The sequence below is a fragment of the Delphinus delphis genome, chromosome 5, assembly GCF_949987515.2.
Source record: "Delphinus delphis chromosome 5, mDelDel1.2, whole genome shotgun sequence".
Taxonomy (NCBI): domain Eukaryota; kingdom Metazoa; phylum Chordata; class Mammalia; order Artiodactyla; family Delphinidae; genus Delphinus; species Delphinus delphis.
In genome coordinates, this window is record NC_082687.1 from 43,309,390 (window position 1) to 43,334,511 (window position 25,122).

Here is a 25,122-nt window from a genome sequence, read left to right on the forward strand (position 1 = left end):
ACACCTTCCCAATAATTGCTTTGAAGAAAATAGTCATTTATTGTCAAAGCATCCAACATATCCAGATAATCTATATAAAGTTTAATAAATCTTTCCAGGGATAAAAGAAACACATAACTATTCAGACTCCATTTCACTGGCACAAAATTACACTTTGTATTAAAAGGAAATACATATTTACATAATGATGACATTCTTCATTGAAGTCCATAATCATTTCATGATACATGCACTTCCCCCTGGAAACTTAAATTGAATGGTGACCCTCTTTTTATTTGTTTTGCTTATTTTTGTAGGAACACAAACTGTAATCAAGAGATGCACAAAGCATCTCACCCTCCTCCTTTACTTTATATCTAAAATAAATTTTGCCCTTACATATTATTCCATCTAAATCGTAAGTGCTTAATAATTTAAGTAGAAACGTATGACAAATGCATCAATATGTTGCAATATATGACATTTTAAAAAATGTACTTTGTTTTGGGGAAAGTGAAAATACGTGCATTCAAAAGAAAACCTCTTAAACACCCCACCCAATCAAAAATCCACCATCTTGTCTCGTGTGTGTGTGTGTGTGTGTGTGTGTGTGTGTGTGTGCAGTGTAGGTCACGGGTAAACACTTGGATGTAAAGGTTGGGGGGGGGCAGAGCACGTGTGTGAGTGTGTGCGTGTGTGTGTCTGGGTGCGATGTTTCAGGTCACAAGGAGGTGGTGGATGTCCTCGTGTGTTTGCTCCTGCAAGGCTCGACTATGCGTGTGCGCGCGTGGAAAGCTGGAGTCCTTTCCGTGTCAATTATGCGAAGTCATGTGCCTGGAGAGGTGGTGGCGCTCCCTGAAGGACTCATTGCAAATGGGGCACTTGAGTTTCTCCTCCCGTCTTCGTTTCACCAAGGGCTCCATGGCGTACTCCTTTTTGTGATGCGACCTCATGTGGTACACCAGGTCGGAGGTCATGCGGAAGGAGGCATTGCACTTGGCGCACCAGTTCTGCGCGGGCAGACACAGAGAGGTGAAGGAGGGCGGCAGCAGCGTGAGCGCCGAGGGCAGCTGCAACTGCAGGGGCCCCGCGGCCGCAGCCGCCGCGGCCGCCGCGGCGGCGGAGCTCTTCGGCCAGAAGGCGGTGGCGTAGAGGAAGGGGCTCTGTTTGGGCAGCCCGCCGCCGCCACCGCCACCGCCGCTCGGCAGAGACCCGCAACCTCCGTTCAGGTCCGCAGCTCCTTGGAGCTTCACGGCCAGAGGATCGGAGGCGGCGGGGTACAGTCTGGTGGGGCCCACACCGTCTCCGGGGTGGCAGGGCTCGAGCGCGCTCAGCTTCTGGCCCAGCACCAGCGGGGACAGCTGAGAGAAGGAGCGCGCCGGCTGCGAGAAGGCGCTTTTGCGCTCGTCCGACGCTGCGCCCTGGCCACCGCTCGCCCCGCCCGCGGTCCCAGCGCCTGCACCGCCCCCTGCGCCGTTGCCGCCCGCACCGCCCAGCTGCTGCACTGAGGTGAAGGCGCTGCCCCGCGCCGGGCTGCCGCCCTCCAGCCGGCCGGGCAGCGCTCCCCCGGGCCGCGGGGCCAGCAGCTTCTCGGAGCCAGCCGGCGACGCGGCCACGGGCGTGGAGGAGCCGCCGCCGCTCGCGTCCTGCTCCTCGGCGGCCATGCTCCCGCCGTCGGCGGCCGCCTCCTCCTGCACACCGGCCGCTCGGGAAGCCTTCTTCACCTCCACGAAGGCGCTGCGCTTCGCCTCGCCTGTCTCCGGGCTGGGCGGCGCGAACAGGCGGCTGTTCTCTTCCAGGCCGAAGTAGCTGCCCGAGGCGCGGTACTGTTGGGGCGTGCACACCAGGTCCTCCTTGGAGGCGGGCGGGGGCCGCTCGGCGAAGCGGCCCCGGCCCCCCACCAGCCCCGCGCCGCCGCCGCCGCCCTCCGCCGCTTCCTCCGGGAATTTCCTCTTCCCTTTGCCCACGCCCGCGGCGTTGCCGTCGGGACTCAGCTCCGCCCCCTGGTGGTCGCTGCAGCCGCTGAGGCTCCTCACTGGGGAGCAGCTGCTGGCTCCCCCGGAGTTCTCCAGCTCCCGCGCCAAGTTGTGAAAGTCCGTGGACGGCTTCGCGCTGCTGCCGCCGCCGCCCGCCGCAGGCGGGTTACCGCCCTCGGGGGAGGGGGCCGGGTAGTGGTGGACCGGGCCGGCTTTGCAGAACTTGGGGCTGGGACCCAAGGGTGCCTCCTGCGGCTGCGGCGGCTGCTGGTCCTTGCCGCCGCCGCCGCCCCCGTGATCCTTGGTGCCCACGCCGCTGCCTTGCTCCTCTCGGGGGCTCACATCAACGCTGTGAAGTCTCTTGGGGCAGCGGAAGCGCAGATGCGCCACATAGGGAAACTCAAACTGGAAACGTTGGCTGCATTCCAGGCATGTGTAAGGGGACGACCCTGCTTAGTGAGCAAACACCACATACACACAATTGCGCGCGCGCGCGCGCACACACACACACACACACACACACACACCACATGATTACTCAGCATCGTCTCTAGGCCAGTTTGCCATCACCCCCTTCACAAAGCCACCTTCGCTTCTCAGGGCCTGAGTGCCTGAGTACAGAACATCGTGAAAGACCCGATCTAACTTTCCCTCATGATTTGAGGGGAGTGCAGTCATTAAGCCAAGCGTGCCCCGAGTTATCCTCACCTACACCTAGCTGTCCCAGCTTCATTCCGGACTATATCTCAGAAGCTCCCTATGAGGCACTCCAAGGGAGGAAAGGCGCGCCGAGGCGCCAGAGTGAGCCCCGCCGCTCCCTGCGTCGCTCCCCCGCTAGCTAAGGGCCCAGACGCAGGTCGAGAGCCAACCTACCATTCATTTTGCTGTGGGATCTAGAGGGGCAGAGCAAGAGTAACTCAGTCAGTTCTTTCCCGTACCAAACTAATAACTCCTCATCTTTGGCAATCCTGCGGAGAGAGCGGTAAAACAGCTGTCCGTTTTTTATATAGGCTTCAAGGTTCTGCTCTTCTTTATCTCTGGCTGATTGGACCAAACGCAGCCACATCAGACCTTCTGAGGAACCATTCGCCGCTGAGGTGTCTACCTACAGTTTAGAAAAAAGAAAGAATACAAGAAGGAAGGGGATGAGGGAGGGAAACTCTTGTGAGAGAATGAAGCCACAGGAGCCAGGGCCATTTCCTCTGTTATTCTTTCCCAAAGAATTATCTGAGGTCAAGCTTCCAGAAACTTGACCCGAGTTAACATCCATCCTCATGTTTGTGGTCGGCAGGCAAGATAATGTTCCTAGAAAGCTGCATCAATTATGTAGATTATTTAAGTCATCGTATATTGGTTGAACACCAAGTTAGCAAATTTCTTCTTACAATTCAAATTAGTGTTAACCTCTTGAGAATTGATTGCTAAATTATATCACGTTGCAAAAGTATGGGGAATTTTCTTTGTTTTAGAAGTAAAAAGCAGGCTTAGGTTTTAAAAATTATTCTGTGGCATTCACTCATCTTCCTAGTTTTGGCTTAAACAATTAATAGTTCTTTGTAAAGAAAGAATAGGAAGTGAGAGGACTTTTCACACTCAAACATATGACTTTAATGATGTTTCATTGTCAAAACATTAACATTTTTATTTAAATACAAACTCTAGGCACTAGCTAGCTTAACCAGAAAGAGTAATATTCCAGGGAACAAGACGCCTCTTGGGATTGGAAGGCAAATGCACCCAATATTTATAATAAAAGTACTTATAGCAAGTACTTAGTATGCAAATAGCCTCAACCCTAGTGAAACCTCCCAAAATGTTAAGGAAGTGGTGTTCGTCTCCAGGAAAGCCCAGAATTGAGGCACTGATTTAGACATATCTGGCATTCAAAATCAATTTTTGTCACTTATTTTGGAAAACCAGTTGACAATACTTCTGAGTTTAATTTTCATTTTCTAACTTTTGGTGTGTAAAATAGAATGGCACGTATCATTGCGTTTTCTACATTCAGAACCTGTCTCAGCTTGCCATTAGAATGATTCTTAGTCCATTTTCAAAACGATATTACCTTCATAACCCTACACAGCATCGGCCAAGACTTACCCGGAAGATATAAGGGACCGTTCTCTTGTCGGTGGACTTGAGAGCTATGAAAGCTATGCTGTCGTACAGGGAAGTATGGCTCAGGACGCAGGGACCGAATATAGCGTTCTCAGGGATGTCGCAGGTGGTGTAAACGCTGGTAAAAATATCTGTCAGACATTGTTGGACAGCTTTGGCATCTCCATCCCAGATGCCTCTCTGGATGCCCAAATCCTCCATCACTGAAGACAGATACACAGGACAATTGAAGCGACTTACATTACTCCTTTTGCCTCTATGAATCCAGGCAGAACGTTTTGACTACTAGACAGATTTTTCTTGAATTTGCCTGGTTTTTGCATCGCTCTTATTTCAAAAATAAAGCCAATGGCAGATTAAATCTGGCATATTACAAAGATGCCAATGAAGAGTGCTTTCTTTTCCTTTAAAAATTATAAAAAAAATTGTGATGGGGGAGCTCAGAGCAGACTGACTGCTAGAGAGAAAGAAAAACTGGGCTAGGAAAGAGAAGATCGCTTTTTTCATTACCTTGGGGGAGGATGGGGGGAGGGAGAAAGAAGGGAAGAACAATAGGATTTTTTACTACCCTATAGACTTTCCAGACTGAGAGAAACTTCTAACCCTTGGGAGAAATCTCCTCTCTTCTACTCTTATGTATTGAACTGGGCGCCGGGGAGCCGATTTTATTCTATTTTTTCTTCCAAAGAGGGGAGCAGCATTTGCGAGCAGGCGGAGACAGCAGAGCATGGCGAATGGATTTCAAGTAGAGTGTCAGGGCCACTGATTCCATGTCAGCTAACCTTTCTCTGCAGCCTACGAGAGGGGACGTGTGTCTGCTCATTTCCATAATCCAACACTATCCCTCCGAGGGCTTTAATTAAAAGCAGCAAGCAGAGGTAATTATTTTTTTCTCGACACGCTTATTTATGGATGAGGGTGAATCCCAGTTACCTTGTTATACAAGGGGGTGGATAGAGTCGCATGTGCCTCATGAAGTGTGCAGGTATAAGGCAGGACTGAAGGGTCCCCAGTCTGAAATACCGCGTGTGTAATGATTGGTGAATGCTCACTCCCCCAGATAGGACCTTGTCTGGGCAAGAGGGGGCAGCCCCGCTTGAGTAGACCTCGGTGGGCTCTCCAGCTGTTTAATCCGCAGTAATTCAGAAAGTGATGCCCCGATGGAGAGCTCTCTATTATTAAGCTGTCATAAGGAGACATTTTCCTTTCTTTGCCACTGGACACCCCCCCACACACAAGACTTATCATTAAACAAACAAACAAACAAAACAGATATTTAAAATTTAAAGTGGCTTTAAACTGCATTGTTTACTCTTTCTGACTGATTAAAAGATTCCTCCAAGTTGTTTTTTTTTTCCCTAATAACGTCTCCATAGGCAGTTATTTAAGTATATTTTGTACAATTTAAGTAGCAGGAAAGGGAAACCTAATTCTTTTCCTCAGAAGCTGTTCTTCATGGAATAATATTAGTCATGTTCATTTTTATCTTAATGTCTATTAACCAATTAATCTTGCAAATGTGATTACAAGGTAGTGCTTTTATTTATTTTTTTTATTTCCAGCTAACAGAGCATGAAACTTTGGTCAGCCTCTTTTCCATTCACTCTGCTACATCCCCCAAATGTCAAGTATGGGCTGTATATGCCAGGCAGGAATAAGAGAAATTATCCATACAGTAGAAACTTACTTTATTATGCTACAGCATCTATCCCTGGGCATTTTACCCAACACAAGGTAGCCCTTCTGATTCCAACTGCAAATTTAAATACATTTTAAAAAATCCCTCAGAGTCTCTCAGAACCTCCTTTTCAACGGAATCCTATTCTCTCCTTTTCAATTTCCTCAATTCAGCGTTTTATGCTCCAATTTTTCTCTTCCTTTTAAAAGTCTCTTTCACACAAGCGTTTCATTGTGCCGAGAGGTCGCCCCGTCACTTTGGGCAACAGCAGGGACCAATCATTAAAATGCAGTTCTACCTAACAATACGGTGAAAAGATCCTCGCTACGCCGCACTAATAGGGGTTCGCGTCGCCACGGCGGCCGCCACGAGCCTCGAGTCGGTCACAATACAACTGGGCGAGAGCCTGGGCTCTGCCGCCCGCGCGCGGTCGCCTTTGCCACCTAACCTTTCACAGTTCTGCATCCTCCTCTAAGCCCGGGTTCTCAGACGCCCGGGGGATCCTCCCAGAGCCCGCTGGGCTCGCCGAAAGCCGTCGCTGCCGCCGGCCGCTCGCCCTGCCCCGTAGGCAGGCATTGTCTGGCGGCCGCGCGCTCCCCAGTCGCTGGCTTCTTCGCCAAAGGGCTCTCCACCCCTCCTCCCTTTGTATAACCCTATTGGCAGTAGAGATCCCGTCAATAATTATCCCCCCCCCTTTCTGGATAATGAGAAGACGGAGGACAAAATGTTCCACTCTCCCCACCAAACCTGCCTTCCTCCCTTCCTCCTCTCCCATCAATGCAAATAGACTTACCAGGAATAAGGTCAGGATCAAATCGCCCAAATAAGGCCACCTGGAACCGGGAGATGCAATCGAGTGTTTCTTTTGCCTACTGTATCAATGTATTTCCATGTCAAGAGGTGTTGGTGTTGCTGTCTTGTAGGCTCTGCCTAAAGAGAGGAGAGAGAGATGGAGAGACGTGGAGAGAGAAATGAGGGGAGAGTGAGAGAGAGAGAGAGAGAGAGAGAGAGAGAGAGAGAGAGAGTTGTACAGATGGACCCGATGCAGTGACTGACTGGCACGCAGACACACACTTTTTGTTTGCTGCACATAATCTGCCCAATGACGCGTGACAGCCCACGTCCCCTCCCTTTAACTCTTTGCTGGTCTGGGCGCTCCCTACGGCGGCGCCGCCTGCCTGGAAACCTTCTCTCCGGCCTGCCCGCGCCCCGCAGCCCCGAGCGCTTCCGCCAAGTGGCAACGCCTCTCCGAGAGCGGCCCGGCCCGCCTCCTCCTAAAGCCTCGGCCCTCTGAGAGTGGTGGTGGTGGTGGTGGTGGGAATCAGTTTTGGGGTCGGAAATGGAAGTACCAAAAGACCTGGAGAGGGCCTTTTCCCGTTTCGCTTGGCACCTGGAGAACCTCTGGCAGACAGCTGGCCACTCAGCGCGCGCACGGATCCCGTGCGCATTGCCTGAGTCTGAGTTCTGTGAAGGGAAAGGCGGCTGCGGTTTAGCCCCGAGGGATTCTCTGGCCCTCCAGCCGCGGCTGACACGAGCAGCTAGTTGCCAGGGGGTGATAAACCGGCGTCAGCTCTCTCCAGGAGCGCTCACACTACCAAGCCCGCACGAGCAAGATTCAGAAAGGGTGCGCTTTGGTGGCTCAGTCTTTCCTTGAACACGGAGATGGGTAAGAGGGATGGGGTAGGGACGCCGCCAGACCTCCGAAAGGGATTTACAAGGGTCTTTTGGTCCCAGCACACAGTTACCTGGGCGGGGTAAGCGGTGAGAAGGGGACTGGTGGGAAAAACCCAGGTTACGGGACTCAAGCTTTTCAGGCTCTTCCGCCTTCAGCCTGGCGCGTTCTGCGTAATCCCCAAGGGGGTCCCTTGCCGGGGAGGCAGGTAGTCTAAGACCCCCCAGGGGTGGGAAGGGTGAGTTAAAGTAAAAATTATTACCGAGATGGGCTCCGGAGAGCTTTTCACGTCCAGCAGGTGGTGGAAGAGTGAATGGAGTGGCCGAAGCCGTCTCAGGAGCCTCGTTTGTGCGCTAAGCCACTTAGAGGCGCTGGCTGGCCCCTTTAGCGCAGCAGTTGATGCTAATGACTTGAGGTCTTTAACAGCCTGAAAGTTGACTCCTTCAACAGGGGCCCGCAACACATTTTCGCTGGGGGATCTCGGGGTTCATTTTCGACATTTAACTCTCTGCTCCTAAGGGAAGAAAGACCTTTGAGTGGTATAGACTGTCCCACTCCTTCAGTCTCATCCACAACACCACTACGTTGAAGAGGGCAATCAGTTAGCTTTAGGATAAATCGGACGTGTAGCCGCTACAGTGGACAAAGCAGAACCACGACTTGAGAAGACAACCTAGTTTTTAGCCAGTGTTTAAATAAGGTAAGTGGATTGGGGGTTGGCAAAGAGCAGCCTAAAAGGAAAAGGTGTGTGCAATGTTACTCTGATGCTCCTGTGGCTCAGAGACCTCCCTCCGGAACCCAGTGAGGCAACCAGGCACGGAGCGCCTTTCTTCGCTGGCGTCTACCATAGAAGGAAGCCTGGAAAGGATTTTGCAGAGGAGAAAAAAAAAAAAGTGTGAGGAATCTCCCACCAAATTCTCCTTTCTCTCTCTCTGCCTCCCTCCCACCTTCTGTCTCTCTCTCTCCCTCCCCTTCTCTTTTCATCCGGCCCCCACATAAGTTCTGAGTCCTTCTGACCAGACAGAGCTGTTGTCTAGGATTAAGCTGGGACTTGGAGAAAGAAGGGTTGCAAAATCCCCATATACTAGGAAGTAAAGGAAGAATTCTCCCTTAAATGTTCAGGTTAGCTATTGAGTTTTCAAAGAAACCTTCTCAAACTACAGTTGTCTTTCATCTTAACATATCATTTTTCTTATGCACATGTGCACACTTTAAAATAGTTTGCTCAAGGGCAACTCATGTAACGACCAAAGCTTAATGCTGAGGGCTCTCACATGTCTCTATATAAGAATCTGCAAGGTATTTAGCCACCAATTGGCTTATACCTGGATGCTCCATTCATTACTCCCCCCATCTCACTCACACACATGCATTCCCCCTTCACTTGTTTAAAGAAAGGGTGATGGGATTAGAAATGTCATAAGAATTGCCTCAAACATCTGAAAAATAAATTGCAGTGTTGAAGAATTCAATTAAGTGAATTCAGAGAAGGAAAAAGTAAGGGCAGGTGACACACAGGTATAAACAACAGCAAATTAAGATACAGAAGTAGCCATAAGAGGGTTGTGGTCCCTTAGAAACTACAGCGAAGGTGTGTGTGTGGACAGGGGGGAGGAGTGCTGTGTCTTCGAACCTAATTCCTAAACTGTAGAACGAAACACTCCTTAGGGCCTTCTTTTGCTTTTTGTTTGTTTGTTTGTTTTTGTTTTTAAAAGAGAATAGGGAGTTTGCCTTTCCCAGGAAAAGTCATCAGTCCATGCATAGACACTTTTAAAAAATCCTCTTACATATTGTAAATTTAAAAGCATCCACCCCAGAATATAAGCGTTCTGGAAAACCTTAAAATCTAAATGGCAGGCATTTTTCTTTTCCCTGGCCTTTCCTTTCTTAGACTATGTCTCCTTTGAGGTACTGAAACCTAGACTCCAATTTGTATAAATAACAGATGTTTCTGGTACTGAAATTGGGGGTGAGGGAGCTTGACTTTCCAAATCTCAAGCTAGAAAATAACTAAGATTCTATATATCAAAGAGGGGAGAGATGTATTGAGAATCTGGCCATCAGATGATATTTCCTCTCAGTTTCACTTACCTGCCCCCTAATTAGATTTCCACTGCTGATTTTAGATATAAATCCCCAGATAAAAAATTTCCTACATTTTATGAATCCAACCAACTCTTTGTCTTATGTATTAAACGATTCACACAACAACCACAAACCCACAAATATAGGTAAGAGCAAGTTTGAAATTCCTACTTTGAGGGTTTCCCAGTACTTTAAGTGATACACATTTTGTTAGGTAATATAAATGGTCTAAATGAAAATTGCTAATTGGAGGTAAATGAAATCTACAGATTACTTTTTTTTTTTTTAGAAATTTATGGGCTAAAATGGTGCATAAGCCACTTTGAAATCATTCTGCATTATTTCTTACTGGAATTCACTGGTACTAAATGAAGAGTTGAGGCATTTATTCATCCTAAAACAATACTATAAAGATGCATCTCGGTCAATAGTTTTATATAATTCACATGAAACAATGGGTTTATGCATATATTTGGAGCTCTTTTCCCTGGGATTTTATTTCCAATTAAATGATTAGAGAGATGACTATGAAGAGTGAAGGTATTTTTGCCTTGCCCCACTTTAACAAGGCTTCTTGCAGTTATGGCAAAAAATACATGTGTAGACAACTGCAGTATTGTTTTAGAAGAGAAGGCTGGAGAGAGGTTGATGAATGATTCCCGAGGTGGTGCCTTTTACGACCTAAGTGAGAGGATGGAGAAAGGGTAAGAAAGGAAATCTGATTCTTGAGAGCATTAGAATGGAAATGTCGTTTCTCCTCCCAGGGGAGAGAAAAGGGGCCCCAAATATCTCAACTTCTGTAATCGGAAGCAGGTAAAGTCTCTACGAATAACTCACTCAGAAGAATTATTACTTTATAAGAATGAAAACACATTATTTTTCTTTCTCTATCACTTTCTAGGTCCTGGCTCATCCCCCTCTAATCGTATCACCAAAGCACTACAGCAGCAAAGGCTCAGTATATATATATATGTATATATATATATATATATATATATATATATATATATATATATGTGTGTGTATACACACACACACACACACACACACACACATATATATATATATATACACATGCATATATATATATATATATATATATAATATTATATATATTTACACACTGGAAGACAAGAGGATGCCAAAGAAGCAGATAGATGGTGGAGACATTTTCCTAAACTTTCCTACAGGGAGGTCTCTGGAAGGGGCTATGAGGAGATTGGGGAAGGCAGAGAAAGGAGCTTCATGGAGGGGTGTTGCATTGCCCTAGCCTCACCAAGGAGGGTAAGGAACTTTCTAAGGGATGACTTAGAGGCAAGAAGAGGCAGACTTGCTGAGCTGGATAATGGTTTACAGGGATGGGGATGGGGCACTTTGTTTTTTATAAGTATTCATGGCAATTTCAGTATGGGTCTGTTCCTCACCAAGAGTTACAGTTGGTTCAATAGGTCATAAATGGTTTCCCGGGCTCATTCTTGGACAGCCAGAAACTCAAAGGATGGATAATTTTGTAGCCTGTGAGGAGGGACTCCAGGCTTCCAACTGCAGGGATCATTATTCCTGACTCACATTTTTCTCTTTTCAGCTTTTCCTCTTTCTCAATAAATAGTAACTGTTCTTAATCCTGCTGCTACTAAAGCTATCGTCATTATAGTTATAACCTACATTTCTCAGGTTTAAAACCTTCTCTCTGAGGGATCTCAAGTTCCACATGCCCTTCCTTTTGTGGGAGTTCAGCTTCAAGCTGAATAGCCTTTGAGAGCTTTGTGTAATTCATTTTCTCTCCTGGATCTAAGTTGTAGTCAGCTGGCTTAATGGCTTCTGTGAATGACTTCCAGCAGGGCAAGCAAACTGTGGTAATATTGAAGGCAACTACTACAGATCTGAAACCAATGCCTCATGCTCACCTAGTGAATGTAACCTGTGAACCAGATCTAATATGCAGCATCCTGACCCCCTGGATTCTCCCAGATTTTATACCCCTCCCCAGATGAATATCTAGAGATTTAGCAAGGAATTTTGTGTCAAATCCTCAGGTTACAAAGTCCTTCCCAGAATCATACACACAGCCCTTGAATGTATCTTAGTAGGAGGAGTAGGGTAGGAGGAAGGAAATGTAGACAGGGCATAGTCAGCCCCTCTGAGCCTCTCTCTCTCTGGGCCAGGCTTTCCAGGCAGACAGGGGACCAAGGGGTGTCTAGCAGTCTCAAATTGGAGGGAACATCAGATTTTGAGAAGACTGACTCCAGGCTTTAGGAATGTCACCAAGTTGAGAGGCTCTACATCAAATTTCTTTCCACAGCCAGGAGAAGGGGCATGATCACAATACTCAGTAGTACCTGAGTTCCACCTCTTTTCCTCTTTATTTTAGGGTGAGTGCAATTCCTGAGTTAAAAGAGAGGTGCTTATTGAAATAGTGGGTTCATACTAGGCAGAATCGACTCCCTGGAACCTGGTCAAAGCTAGCCCTCTAAAATATGGACTTAGATCATAAATTGGGCTGCTGGGGGATGAGCAACATTCTTTCCTGGGGAGGGGGCCTAGTCAGAATGCACACATGCCCGAGACTTTCTAGCTCAGAATCTGTCCTTGGCATACTTTCCTGAAGCCTGAGGAGAGAGACATCTGATTTTCTCTAAGGAAAAGAGAGGCAAAAAAGAAAAGGAATGAAAAGGCTTGGAGGAGTAGATATCACTCAGTGACCACAACAGTGATGATTCACATTTCTTTGTTAGAGCCTTGGAAATAGTTTCATTTTTTCCACAAACTATGTTCTCATACCCAAACTGCTACCTGGTCATCTTGCAAATTGGATTGAGTGAAAATTATCTTTTATGATTTCAGTTCAAATTAATTGCAGGTATTCCATGATTTAATCCAGGGGAATTAATCTAGCATCAATGGAGGAATGTCTCCCCAAATACTATATGGAAGGTCTATAGCTTTTAACAGATTTGCATAAGCACTAAAAAACTACCAGAGTAGGTTTTCTTCAATTCTAATACTTGGAGAAGTAGTCCTTAAGGAATTCAAAGATCAGCTTGTCACAAACAACTGTAATAACACTACTATAAACAATATTGTATACACATTACAAAGTGGCAAAAATAATAGGCAGGGGGCTTGAAACTTATATTTGTTCTCTTGTACCTAGTTATTGAAAAGCCAATTCCCACATTGATTTGCTAGTCTTCTGGTGATGTGATATAAAGGTAAGCAAGATATAATTAATAATGTCCTCTAAAGTTTTAAGGAAAATCCATATTTTTAAAATAAATAATATCCAGAATTGTCAAACAAATCATTCACAAAATCCTAAGAAGAATAAACATATTGACTTTAAAGACCTGAATGTTCACTTTCCTGAAGGCCTAGAATTCAATTTAGGTCTGAACAATTTTATACCTGATCAGACATGGTTGTGTGTGTGTGTGTGTGTGTGTGTGTGTGTGTGTGTGTGTGTGTTACAGAGAGAGATTTTTCTTGGCTGCATATCTACAAAGCAGTCACTTCTCCTTGTTGCATGTTTTCATGTAAGATGGTTTTGAGAAAATGTGTGAAGTCATATAGGAGAGCAATTGATCTTGGAGAAGCAAAACAATAGAGTTCTAAAGAATATATTTTATACATATGATTTTAGTAACAAGTAGCTTGTGTATGTGATCAGATGCCTCGTAGCATTATCTACATGCTAGAGTCAGTTTACCTGAGGCACTAGGAGGTCAACGTTTCCAGGGATCCTCTGAACTTGGGAAAATGTCCTGGGGAAAGTCAATGCTCTGAGAGTGGGGTCGGTTCCATTTCTTACCTGGGGGACTGAAATAGTTCTTCTATCCCTAAAGTCACTGACAGCTGAGTTTGGGCCCAACGTTTGGGCCTCAAAGCAAGGCAGGGAAGTGCTTGCGAGCCGCAGACCATTCCTGATGTCTGGATCTCCTGTGTCTATGTCTCAGTAGAGCTAAGAGTACGGAGAAGGCCAAATGACAGAGACGGGCTTAGATGTGGGCTAAGGAGGTCTCCCTGCAAGACACCCAGGGAGGGCATTACCCGGACAGTATCACAAAGGGCAGACAACACTCCCACTACATTTGGGATGAGTCATCAGGGAGTGACACTGGACAGGACCTGGGAGGAACCAAACAAGCCTTCAGCGGAGGGTTACTCTTTTAGAAACAGCGCTAGCAAACCGGGAACGTGGGGCAAGAAGAAGCCATGCAGCGCTCTCAGCGCGCGGCAGACACCCCCTGGACTAAGCTGGGAGCAAGTGGAGTTAAGCCTCCTCTCCTCCAAGTTTTCCGTAGTCTCCAACCTCCTATCGCCTCCACGGAATTAGTGCCAACTCTGGCCTCCTGCTAAGCGACTGCTTTCCGTGTGGAAAGGCTTCCCGAGCGCTGGGCTTTCGCATACACCAGCTCCCTCCCTCCCATCCCCCAGTCCCCTGCGCGGTCCTCGGCCGCCGCCCCCCTCCCCCGCCCCCCTTTCCCAGGGCACGGGGTCTGTGTTCTGATGTCTCACTAGCTGGGCTGCCAGTGACCTCTCCCAGCCTTGGATTTCCTCCTCAGGCAGGCTAAGGCTGGCAAGAGCTGCCTCCCGGGTCGCGGTAAGGACTCGGTAAGGGAACAAGGGCGAGCGCGCTTTTGAAAGCCAGTTGCTGAGCAGATGGTAAAGGATTACTTCCAAGAGCCGGGGTTAGTTTCATTTCAGCCTTGGCCATCCCAGAGAGGTCTCAATGCCATCATTAAGGAACATTCTCAGACGTCTAGGGAACTGACCCAAGCACGAGCAACAACTCAGGTTTGGGCCGCAACTCCATCAGGGCAACTACCTGTGTTCGAATCCCGGCCCGTGACGCTTGGCGGATAATTTAACCTGCCCGTGCTTCAGGCCTTCCTCTGTGAACCGAGGGTAATAAAGGCAACTCCTTTCATGAAATTACCGTGAGGGCCGAGTTGGTATTTAGCAAGCGCAGAGAACACTGCCTGACACACAGTAAATACCTATTTCAGTGCTGGCTACTGTTACCGTTAGTAACACTGCCTTAGCTTCCTTTTCAGAAAATTTAAGAATTGTATTGTGCACCCGCCTTCAAAGCCACTCAGTGAAGGCTGAGGATTTCTCGATGTTTCTAGGAACACCGGAAGGAGGTACTGGAGGATAAAATAAGCAGGCAGGAGGAATGCGTCAGGTGTTCAGGAATCCCTTCTACGGCCAAAGGAAGGGCTCAAACAGACTTTACGGAAGAGCGAGCTGTTTTTGGCTGGTAGGCTGGGAGATTGGACTTCTTCTATCCCTCATCCCGGCCGTGAGTCCTTTCTTTTGACCTGGCAGCGGCGCAAGTTAGAAACGCAGGGAAGTCCGGGCACTACCACCCGATGGGGTAAGAAGCCTGTGAACGCATCGCTGATTGGCTCAAGTGCCGCGGCCAGAAAGCCAAAGCCTGGCCGGCCAGAGAAACCTGAAGCCTGGGTCGCCCGCTCCCACCAGGGCTCAGGGCCTCGGAGCGGTGCGGCCCTTCTTCTCCCTCCAAAGGCCGGGGATCAGCTGCGGCCCTCGGGAACAGGCGGGCCCGGAAGCAGGGTGGGCATCCCCGTACCTCCCCTCCACACCCTAGCCTGGGTAGCTCTGCGGGACGTGGCGTTGCAGCCGGGACCTCAGCCTCGCGGTCCCGCCCCGGCCCCGCCTCGCCGCAGACGCCCGCACGCGTTCTGCGCGGGGCCTTGTGGGCCGCGCGGCCGACGGAGCCTAGTCTCTGGGGCGGCGCTGCCGGGCAGAGCCTTCTCCCTGGGCCCCATCGGCTTCGCGCAGCCGCAGCCCTGGGCAGGCGCGCTCCGTTTGCTGCAGGCCTGCAGTCTCACACTCTGCGAAACCTCTTGCCCGGGCAGGGACAGGTAACAGAGATCAGTGTGGGCTCTTTCTTCTGAAGGGTCCTGGAACCAGTGGTTAAGAGGTCAAAATTTGGGATCCTGAACACTTCTGTTTGAACCCCAGGTCTGCAGTCTACTAGCTGTGTGTCTTTGAGCAAATCACCTAATCTCTCTGAGCTTTAGTTTCCTTATTTGGAGAATAGCATAAACACCATTTGTCTCATAGGGTGGCTATGAATATTGTAAAAGCAAGCCTGGGTTCAGAACCCAGCTGGACCACTAGCTTGGGTTAACTTCTCTGTTCTTCTATTTCCTGTGAAGGAAGGGGACGTGTGAACTAGCATTAATAATACTTAACTCAAAGGGTCATAAGAATTAAATGCAATAAGCCTATGGGAGCATTCAGTCTAGCACATAGAAAGAGCCTAAACAGTTAATTAAAGCACCTCAGTGCCTGCTACTTTGAAATGCTGAGTAAACATAATTTTTAAATCTTAGCTCTCCTAATCTTTGTATCCTCTTCAGAGAGAAGCAGAATGCAAAGGTGCATGTTGCTGTGTGGGTTGTGGTGCACACAGAATTGGGAAGAAGCAGCTTGTGGCAGTAAGGTAGGTGACACTTGTGAAACCTGCATGCCTTTCCTTCTTGGCCTTTCCTCTTCAGTTTCTAGGGTCAAGGTAATAGAATAGGAAAGGCAGGGTAGAGGAACTTAGAACATGGAAGATGCTCAACAAATGTTTCTTGAGTAAAAAAATGGCATTTCAGATATTAATGAGGCAAGGAGTCTGTCTGAAATGGAATGGAGGACCCAGAATTGGGGTTGTCTTCCATCTCTCTGCACCTGGCTGCCCGTAGCCATGTTACGAGCATTTCTGAGTGACATTATGTCTTGGCTTCTGGGAGGGGAAGACACAGGGGTGAATTATCTTGGGGTGAATTAGGCCTTTAGTGGAGGGTTGGGATCTGTATATTCCCCAAAGCTTGAAAATTCAATTAAGAGTCCAGGAGCTCACATTCACAGACATCCCTTAATCATCCTTAGAGCTCAGACCCTTGCAAAGAAGGGGAGCATACGTACATCACCATATGCCTCATCACTGCCCCACTCCTTCAATACTAGTGTCTTCTGATTTTTCAGATGGAAGCACTAACATGCTTTTTTGTTTTCTATAGATAATAGGATAATGGAGGATGATGTTTTACCCGGAACTAACAGGACATTGGGGGAAACATGGCCCCAAACAGCATTCAAGACCATACCCGTCTGCTTTATTCCTGAGGGCAGAGAATACTGATGCAGCAACAGCAATCTAAGGTATTTTATAAACTTCTGGCTCTTCTTCTGCTCTCCTCTCAGATCCTGACTAAAACCGTGTTAGCAGAAAGGAGAATGAAATGAAATAAAACCAATTCCTCAGTGTTACAACACCTGCCCCCCCGCCCCCCCCCCCCCCCAGGGCAAAGGCAACAACTGGTGAGAAGGAGCTGCAACTTGGAAAAGATTTATTTTTCCTGGCCATAAATCTCATCCCCTTGTTCCTCTGCCCAACGAAGCATGATAAAGTCCTTTTCCATAAAGTATTCAGTATTAGAGCCACAAAGCTCCCCCAATCAGTAGCCATCTGCTTCTACCATAACTGCTGCTCCTGAAGCAGGGAAAGCAGAGCAGAGAAAGGGCACCACTGTTAGGCTGCTGGACAAATGAGGAGACTGAATAGCTTTGGTTTTCCTTGTGTATCTGTATCTATAGAGACAGGAGAAGAAAGGCCGCATTATATTGATACAACAATTGTAAAACAAAACACGGAAGAGGCATCTAAAGGGCAATATCGCATGCATCAGGGGTCTCCAGATAAAAGGGGAACTAACAGATTTATAGAAACCTTTAATTGGTTTTCAATTGGAAGCTAAAGAGGCTGGGGCGAAGCCGTGAAGAGTGGCAGAGTGCTCTCCTTCAGCCGTCTGGGAGGCGTGATCGATTTCGCGGAGGGCGAAAAGAAGAATCTGGAACCCGCCCGGCGCCTCGGCGAGGGCAGGGAACAACTCCATGAGCTTTCCTCTTGGGCCAGGGAGTTACTGATTTGATCATAAAAGCAGAATCTCTCAATCGCTCTCTCTTTCTCTCTGTCTCCCTCTCTTTTTCCCTTCCTCCCACCCTCCTTCAGACTAGTAGGCAAGTGGAGAGGGAAGGAAAGGGTGCAAAAGTAAATATAACTTTATATTCCTGGAAGAAATAGACCCCAGCGTAAAGACACCAAACTTTAAACCTGTTCATGCGCTAGTAGGGAGGCCTCTTTGGAAGAAACAGGAGTCCCGCCCTCACCCTACCCCAGCCCTCTCCTCCTTTTCTAGACCCAAACAGGAAAAGCTAAAAATCACTGGAGACTCTCCACTTAATAAGGGAGAAGTCTTTGCTTGAGGCCACTGGGTTTGTCTCAGAGCGGATCTCTCCACTCTGCAGGCACCGCGCGCTTTTACTTAACCCCTTTCTGCCCGGCCGGCGGCAGCCTCCATCAGCCTCTGCGGACAGCGCCCACCCACACAGCAGCCCCAGACGTCCGTCAGTCGGCTCCTAAGGCTAATTTATTGGCCCGACCCTCCATTATCTTTTTCGATTTCCTAATTAATCAAAGATAAAAGGCAATGGTGCAAATTACGATTATGAGGGAACTGGAAGACCGTTTTGAATAAAATGGAGAAGGGGAACATGATTGATTGAACGGCAGGAGAGTGGATAGTGAAATCTCAAGTGCGAGGAACAGGCCTCAGAGGGTGAAACCCTGACCCCTCCGTCTTGCTAGCTGACCCCTCCGCCTGCCCTAACACCGTCGCAACAGGACAGCCCCAAATGAGGTCACTTGTGTCCGAAGCCTTCGGAGGAAAGAGAACTGGGTTTCCTCTCGGGGGTCCAACCTCACTAGGCGCCTAACGCCTAGCTAACTCTACCCCACCCCTCCCACCATCCAACACACACACACACACACACACACACACACACACACACACACTCCGCAGCCACCCCTGAGGAATTTCAGGACTCCTGGCCGGCGATCCCATTCCACAGCAGCAGCGCCTTTTGACTGAAATGCACCCCATTATTGCGACACTGCGCCGCGTCTCAAGTCTCTCACGGTTTTCCTTCTCTTTGAATATTCCTCTAGCGAGGCTAACTCTTCGTGAAATTGCAGGAAAACAAGTCTAGTAGGTCAGAGATTGCATTTGCTCGTGTAAGGGATTAATAGAGCCCCTGTCTGATGCTGCTTTCCAGAATTACGTTCGGGATTAAAAGGCAGACACGGCACGGCACACATTTTGCATTCTCTGGTGGTTGTGATTAATGTTTCCGAGGGGATTTGTACTGGGAGCTTACGGAACGTGCTCTCGGGGGTCTAATGCCCGACGACCGAGAGCAGGGACGAGCGGAGGGTCTGTGGGCACGCGCCAGAGCCCTGGGGGATTAGAGGGGACGTCAGATGGGCGCGCGACGCCAGGCGCCGCGGCCTTTTAGCGCCTTCCTCCCTCCACCCCATCCCAGCACAACTGCTACGGAGGACCGCAGTGAGGACTGTCCGGGAAGGCGGACTTTAGGTCTTATAGGGGTCTGTGTAAGGGAAAATGCCCTCGAAGTGTCCTGACTCTGGCGTGGGAGAAGGGTGCTCAGTACCAGGCCGCTGAACTTCATACATCCCTCCAGTAAAGGGAATTACGAGCTCCGCGTTCAGGTGAAGCGCTGCTCCCAAACGCAGCCCCCCCTCCTCCCCCAGTCAAAGAGTCGCCGGGCCCAGGCCAGGAAGAGAGTAACCTCAACCCCACGAGCCACCACTCTCAGAGCTGCTTTCGGGGGAAGCCGGGAGGCACCCGTGGAGAGGAGCCAGAGCCTAGGCACGAAATACATCCCCCTTCCCACCGCCCCAGGGGGCGCACAAACCCTGACCGCGCGGTTGGAGGGACCAGGGAAGGAGAGGAAAGGTCCAGGATGCAAGGGGGCAGGCGGGGAGAAAGAAGGGAACCTGGCAAGCAAGAGAAAAAGAGAGGCAAATAGGAAGCGAGAGAGAAGAGCAGAGGGAGGAGAGCGGAGAAAATGGGGAAGCGGGTGGTCGCAGCTGGTGGGCATTACCGCTCTCCGGCAGAAGGGGGCACCTTTCCGGCCCGAACAGCCTTCCACTGGGCTGGGGCGGGATGCCCAGGCGGAGCCCGCCCTCGGGCCCGATCTCCGGGGTGCTGGGCGCCCCCTCCTGGCGGCTGGGCGGCGCTCCCGGCGGTCCAGCGGGTGCTCGGGTCCCGCGCCTGCTCGGCCCCGGCGCGGAGGTGGTGCCGGGAGGAAGGTCGGGAGACGGTAGGGGTGTGAGGGTGCTGAGGCGGCGGGCAGGCTCCCCTCCCCGCACCCTCCCCCGCGGTCTCCTCACCTGGGGCCTGCAAGACTCTTTCCCTGCGGACGCGGCTCCTGCGCGCCCGTCAGCGGCCCGGCTCCCGCACCATTCCGAGCCGGCGGAGCATCCCGCCCTCCTCGCCGAGCGGTTGAGGTCTCAGCCGCAGCAGCTGGGAGGGAGGGAGCGACCGCCGGCTGCTGCCGGGCGGCGTCTAGGGGCCGCGAGCCGAGCGCGAGGAGCCGCCATCTGGAGCCTCGGCAGCGGGCGGAGGTGCGGGTACAAGGGAAGGGGCCTAGCGGCTCGGCCAGAGGCGCGCAAGGGGCCCGGGTCCGAGCGTGGGAGCGGATGCCTGGGGGTGTGGGGGGAAGGTGTGTCTGAGGAGCTATGGCCCCTGGGGAGGAGGAACAGGCGTCTGACCCCTTTAAGCGCCCGGAATTCCGGGGCAGTACCGACCGGCAGGTCTAACAGAAAGAGCGGAGGGCCCCGCGTGGCAGTCCATCCTCCTACCAGCTATTTCGCCTTGGCGGGTGGAGAGCTGTGTGTGTGTGTGGGGGGGGGGGGGGAAACCAAAACACTCCTAGACGCGCACAGATCCGCTGCCCGTCAGAAGTGGTTTTCTCATTTCCCTTTCCTCCCACCTTGTCCATCCCACTCCAGGAAACAGTCCGCTCCACACGGCATGGATTTTTGGACACCTCCACGTTACTTCAGACAACTACTTAAGCCAGAAAGTGGGACAAACACTGACAGGATATCACCCCTGGGGATAAATAACATCTAGTTTCCGGTGGACGGTAGAAAAGGAAGGGGGAGGGGTGAGGAGAGCTCATCCTTGTACTTTTAGCGTAGGGAAGGAGAGGATAGGGTGTGTCCTTTCTCCCCTCTCCTTTTTTCATTTCAGACCCTCCAATGTTTTTATATCTTTAACTTAAAAAAAAAATTCCCCTTTCCTAAATTTAGATGGTGGCGGGGAGCAAACTCATGGAAGGGGAAAGGTGATGAGTGTGGGAGAGAGCCAAGGGAGCCGGTCAAACGGACTCAAGCTCTCCAGCTTCGGGGCTATCGCTGAGGGAGATGCCCTCAGCCATAGGTTTTAGCTCAATGTAGGGGGGACTGATTGGGTGTATGGGTGGTGGCGGGAAGTCTGGATTAAAAAAAAAAAAAGGTATACCCACTCTCACCTCAAGGCATTCTCACTCCCACCTCAAGGCATTAAAAGACCCCCCCCCCCCCCGCCCCAGCTGTCTCGTGTCCGGCAGAATGGCATTATGTAAAAGATCTGGCATGTCACCCAGTGGCACATCTGGTAGGTGTAGATGACATTCATTAGCACAGGGCTTCTACTCTGCAGCATGCCAAAGCCCTGACAGAGATGCCCGCTGCCAATCATTCATTCGCTGCCAATCCCAGAGCGGGGACGGGCGGGATGGCTCCCTTCCACCCTGGCACCAGGACTGGAGCAAACAATGTGTTGAGATACGAAGAGATGAAAGCGGAGCTGAGGATGCGCGGCACCCAACAGATGTATCCCGTGAGGAGATAACGGTGCGAAGAGTCATTTAGCAAGAAAGCATATGCAGGATCTCAGGAGGGAGGCATGGGCAGGGGTCTGCCTGCCCAGGGATGAGCTCAGGCAGGGGCAGGGGAACCCCTTCAAGACCTCAAAGTTGAAGTTGCTCCTCTAAAAACACACAAAGATCAACCGCCTACCACCTTAACTGTAAGACCTCTTTCTCCCTTCCACCCTCTCTCTTTCTCTCCCCACCCCTGCCCCACCCCATGTGTACCTCTGTTTATCTAACCAGCTCTGAAAATATGAACTTCTCTGTTCTCCTCAAGGCTTTCTGATAACTGATACAAAGAGCACCTTTCCGTTTTTAATGTTGCACAGTCCTCTTTGCCTTGTAATTTGAGGAGGGAGGGAGGCTGTCAGGCTATCTTTACTGCATTTGAAACGGTAAAGTGTGTTTGGGGGACTAAAGTGTTGCATATGTTAACAACATGAATGAAAGAAAAAGTAAAAGTCTTATTTCAATTCCTAGCCTTTCAAAGGAGTTAGAGACGAACAAGGGAAAGCAAGGGAATTTTTAAAACAGCGAAGGATGGATAAAGATAAAATCTAGGATAGAAGTTGCCTCTGAGGTTGTTCTTTTTCTTAGGCTGGGTTGTGGTTACCTAGGTAGTCAGTGTATTGTTTTTCTTTATGTCATGCATATATTTTATAAATATTCTTTTTGTCCATGCAATATTTAGTAAAACAACAACAAAACTCAGAGGTTTGAGGGCTTGTGGAACTCAGTGTTTAACTTGAGTATATTCTTTATTGAATACATACATGTATATATATAATGTATAAAATTATAATACTCTTTTTAGTATAAATATACTATGAAAAAATTGGGGTATTCTTATACTGGCTCATGGTCACAAGATGACTGCTATAATTCCAGGCATCACACCATTGTTTTAAGCATGAAGAAAGGAACAGGGCAAAGAAGAGTAGTTCTTTCCATTTATGTGAAGGAAATACGTTCACTTTTTATTAGCCAGATTTGGGTCACCTGGCCACAGATACCTGCAGAGAAGTCTGGGAGAACTGACCTTTAAAATGTAAAAAGATAGGGATAAGGTTGTTGGAAATAGTTGTCGAGTTGCAACCAAGGGTGTCTGGCAAAAAAACTCAAGGCAAAGAAGACAATGCTAGCAGCAGACAAGAGTAGATGATCAAGTTTTATCATATTGCTTTAAATAAAAGTCTTTTCTTTTCACTATAGTCATTAAAACTTATCAGTCAGGGATACTGTACTTAAATTTTGCAATTTCTTTGTAAATTTCATCAAATTCTATTTCAAAATAAGGGCTCAAGCTTAATCAATATGAGACAGCAGACATAAAATCTGACATATCTAAATAAAATTAGTTTTTTGGAAGAAAAGTATAACTAGAACTTTCTTACAAATCTAAATGAAACAAGGAAAATGGCTCTTGTTAGAAGGATTAGAGTTTTGATCCCAGCACTGCATCACTAGATGTGTGACTTTGGGTATTTTACCTGTTTAAGTCTATGTCCTTATCTGTAAATGGGTTAATAATGTTAATAATGCCTTGCAGGGTTACAGTGAGACTTAGAAATAATGAAAGGTTTTTAAATGTAGTCATTGTTAGGGACCCAGCAGGAATCAGAATTTAGTCCAAATGGATCGTATGAAGAGACTACTTAAAAAGATGTGGGCACAGTTATGGGAACAAATGATCTGATGAAGCACACAGAAAGCACCACAAGAAGCTCTTAGGAGAGGAATTAGTGTTTCTAGAGCCCAGTAAGGACTGGAACCTTGGAGGAAGGGCTCAGTGAGAGTCATAGGGATATAGCTTCTGCCAGAGAGGCAGTGGCATAGCAAGGAGGGAGCAGGGATGAAACACCCTATCTTTCTCTTTTCACATCTTCCAATTTCATGTTGATGTCTTTCATTGGCCAAACCCAACTGGAAACTAGCTGGCAATGGACTGGAGCATGATGATGAATCTACATGGGTCAGCTCTTAAGGACCCCGAGTCAGGCATAGAAGGCTGGAGAATGGGTCTTGGGGAGACAAATGGAGAATAATCAGCACAAAACTATTATTATTCATCAAAAAGGTTGTCTGAGAACCCTCCCTGCAAACATCTTTTCGAAGCACAATTCCAACTGGAGGTAAAAACTTAACAGGCTTTGTAAACCTAACCATCCAAGTTTTTAAGAATCATCTCTCAGAGCACTTTGGCTGAAAGTTCCTACTAGCACTCATGAAAGATTTCCAGAGCTCTTGGCAGTCTTTGCAAGCCAGGACCTGGAAGAATTTCAAAGTACAGCCTATTCACTTCCTTTGGGCATCCCCAGGTCTCTCATCATTTTGTGGCTTCCTGTTTTGGGATCAGTCTTGCTGGGCCTGGTTAGTCACTTGCTGACTGTTGCTTTCAAGGAAGTCAGCCAAGATTCAGCAAAAAGTGACTACTTCATAACAAATCAACCCCACAGCAATAGGAAATCCTATTAATGCCTTTTCTTGAGTTCAAAGTCTGTGTGGACTTCAGACTGAAGTAATTTTTCCTCTTTCCAGTTTTGCCGTCCCTATCCTTTCCTCCTATACTTGAACTAACCCGTAGTCAAAATGATGAAAAACAGTGGAAAAGAAACATATTGTCTTTTCTAATTGTAGATAAAAATTATAACTAATAACAGAGTCTTGAGTGTTCCCTCTAAATATTAGCACAATCAGAAACCTCATTTATGAATTTCCTAGACACTAAGAGTTTAAAAAATTGAGAGGCCTGATATAAAATTAGCAATCACTGTTTTTTTTTTTTTGGTACACGGGCCTCTCACTGTTGTGGCCTCTCCCGTTGCAGAGCACAGGCTCCGGACGCGCAGGCTCAGCAGCCATGGCTCACATCCCCAGCTGTTCCGCGGCATGTGGGATCTTCCCGGACTGGGGCACGAACCCGTGTCCCTTGTATCAGCAGGCAGACTCTCAACCACTGCGTCACCAGGGAATCCCAGCAATCACTGATTTAATGGAGAGAAACAAATTAACTATAGAAAAACTGAAAATTAAGAGTGAGCAGCAAAGATGAATAATTTTGGAAGTACCATATACAGCTAAACAATGAATATAACTGAAACAGACCAACTTCTGGCATGACAGCATGGGGAACTCTGTTGACTGATTCATGTAAAGCCTCTGGAAATGGTCCTAAAGGCAAACAGCAAATGAAGAAATACCTATTCAAGAAGATCTATGACAATTTGGTAAGAAAGATGAGAGTCTGCGGTATTTGAACTAAGACCACTCCCTTCCAAACCCCCCTCTCGACTCACTGAGGCACAGACTCAACTCTGGACTGCTGCAGCCAAGAACACAGGACTCCCTCTATCCCCCAGGTCCCAACTGGAGGATTTTCTTTGCAGTAGGGGTAGGATCCCTGCTTCTGCCTCTAGCTGCCTGTTGCTGAGGCTAGATCTCAGGTGAGTGTGGTCAGGAGATGGCGCTTCCTTCTTCTGCCCAACCCTTACTTGTGGAATGAAGGTTCTCCTTTGGGTGTGTGGTGCCTTGAGAATCCTGGGGCACAGCCATCCCCTACCCCAGTCTTTGAGGCAGAGATTCCATGCCAGGAGAAGCGAGCTGAGAGGACTGCCGGCTGCTGCCATCCCACCACACCCCCACTCCTCCACTAAGTGCTCAGCTCCTAGAACAGGGGTGTCACTCAGAGAGAAGCTTGTCACTGTTCCCACCCCCAGCTCCAGAGCCCTGGCTCAGAATTTTGCCTTGGGGTGGGGGTGGGGGGAGGGAATTAGGTCCTGAAGCAGATAGCTCCTAATCTTTTCCTGAAAGAATTGACT

General features: G+C 48.7%; 1 protein-coding gene and 1 long non-coding RNA gene across 4 annotated transcripts; one reads left to right on the top strand and one right to left on the bottom strand.

Moving 5' to 3' along the window:
* Positions 1–28: 28 nt before the first annotated feature.
* On the bottom strand, positions 29–19,865 carry PRDM8 (PR/SET domain 8). 3 transcript variants are annotated; one of them, XM_060011686.1, is made up of 7 exons: positions 19,779–19,865; positions 19,490–19,659; positions 7,686–7,937; positions 6,545–6,681; positions 4,056–4,276; positions 2,829–3,060; positions 29–2,404 (listed from the first exon to the last, which is right to left on the bottom strand). In XM_060011686.1, exons 5-7 carry the CDS (start codon positions 4,272–4,274, stop codon positions 792–794), a joined length of 2,064 nt encoding a protein of 687 aa, XP_059867669.1. In that variant the 5' UTR covers positions 4,275–4,276; positions 6,545–6,681; positions 7,686–7,937; positions 19,490–19,659; positions 19,779–19,865; the 3' UTR covers positions 29–791. The 3 variants fall into 3 exon arrangements, with proteins under 3 accessions (XP_059867669.1, XP_059867667.1, XP_059867668.1); XM_060011684.1 differs by having other exon boundaries at positions 29–2,407; XM_060011685.1 differs by lacking the exons at positions 7,686–7,937; positions 19,490–19,659; positions 19,779–19,865 and having other exon boundaries at positions 29–2,407; positions 6,545–6,719.
* Positions 8,068–17,433, top strand: LOC132425380 (uncharacterized). Its single transcript, XR_009519431.1, has 4 exons — positions 8,068–8,123; positions 15,898–15,980; positions 16,546–16,687; positions 17,280–17,433. It is a non-coding gene; the product is annotated as an uncharacterized lncRNA (long non-coding RNA).
* Positions 19,866–25,122: the final 5,257 nt, after the last annotated feature.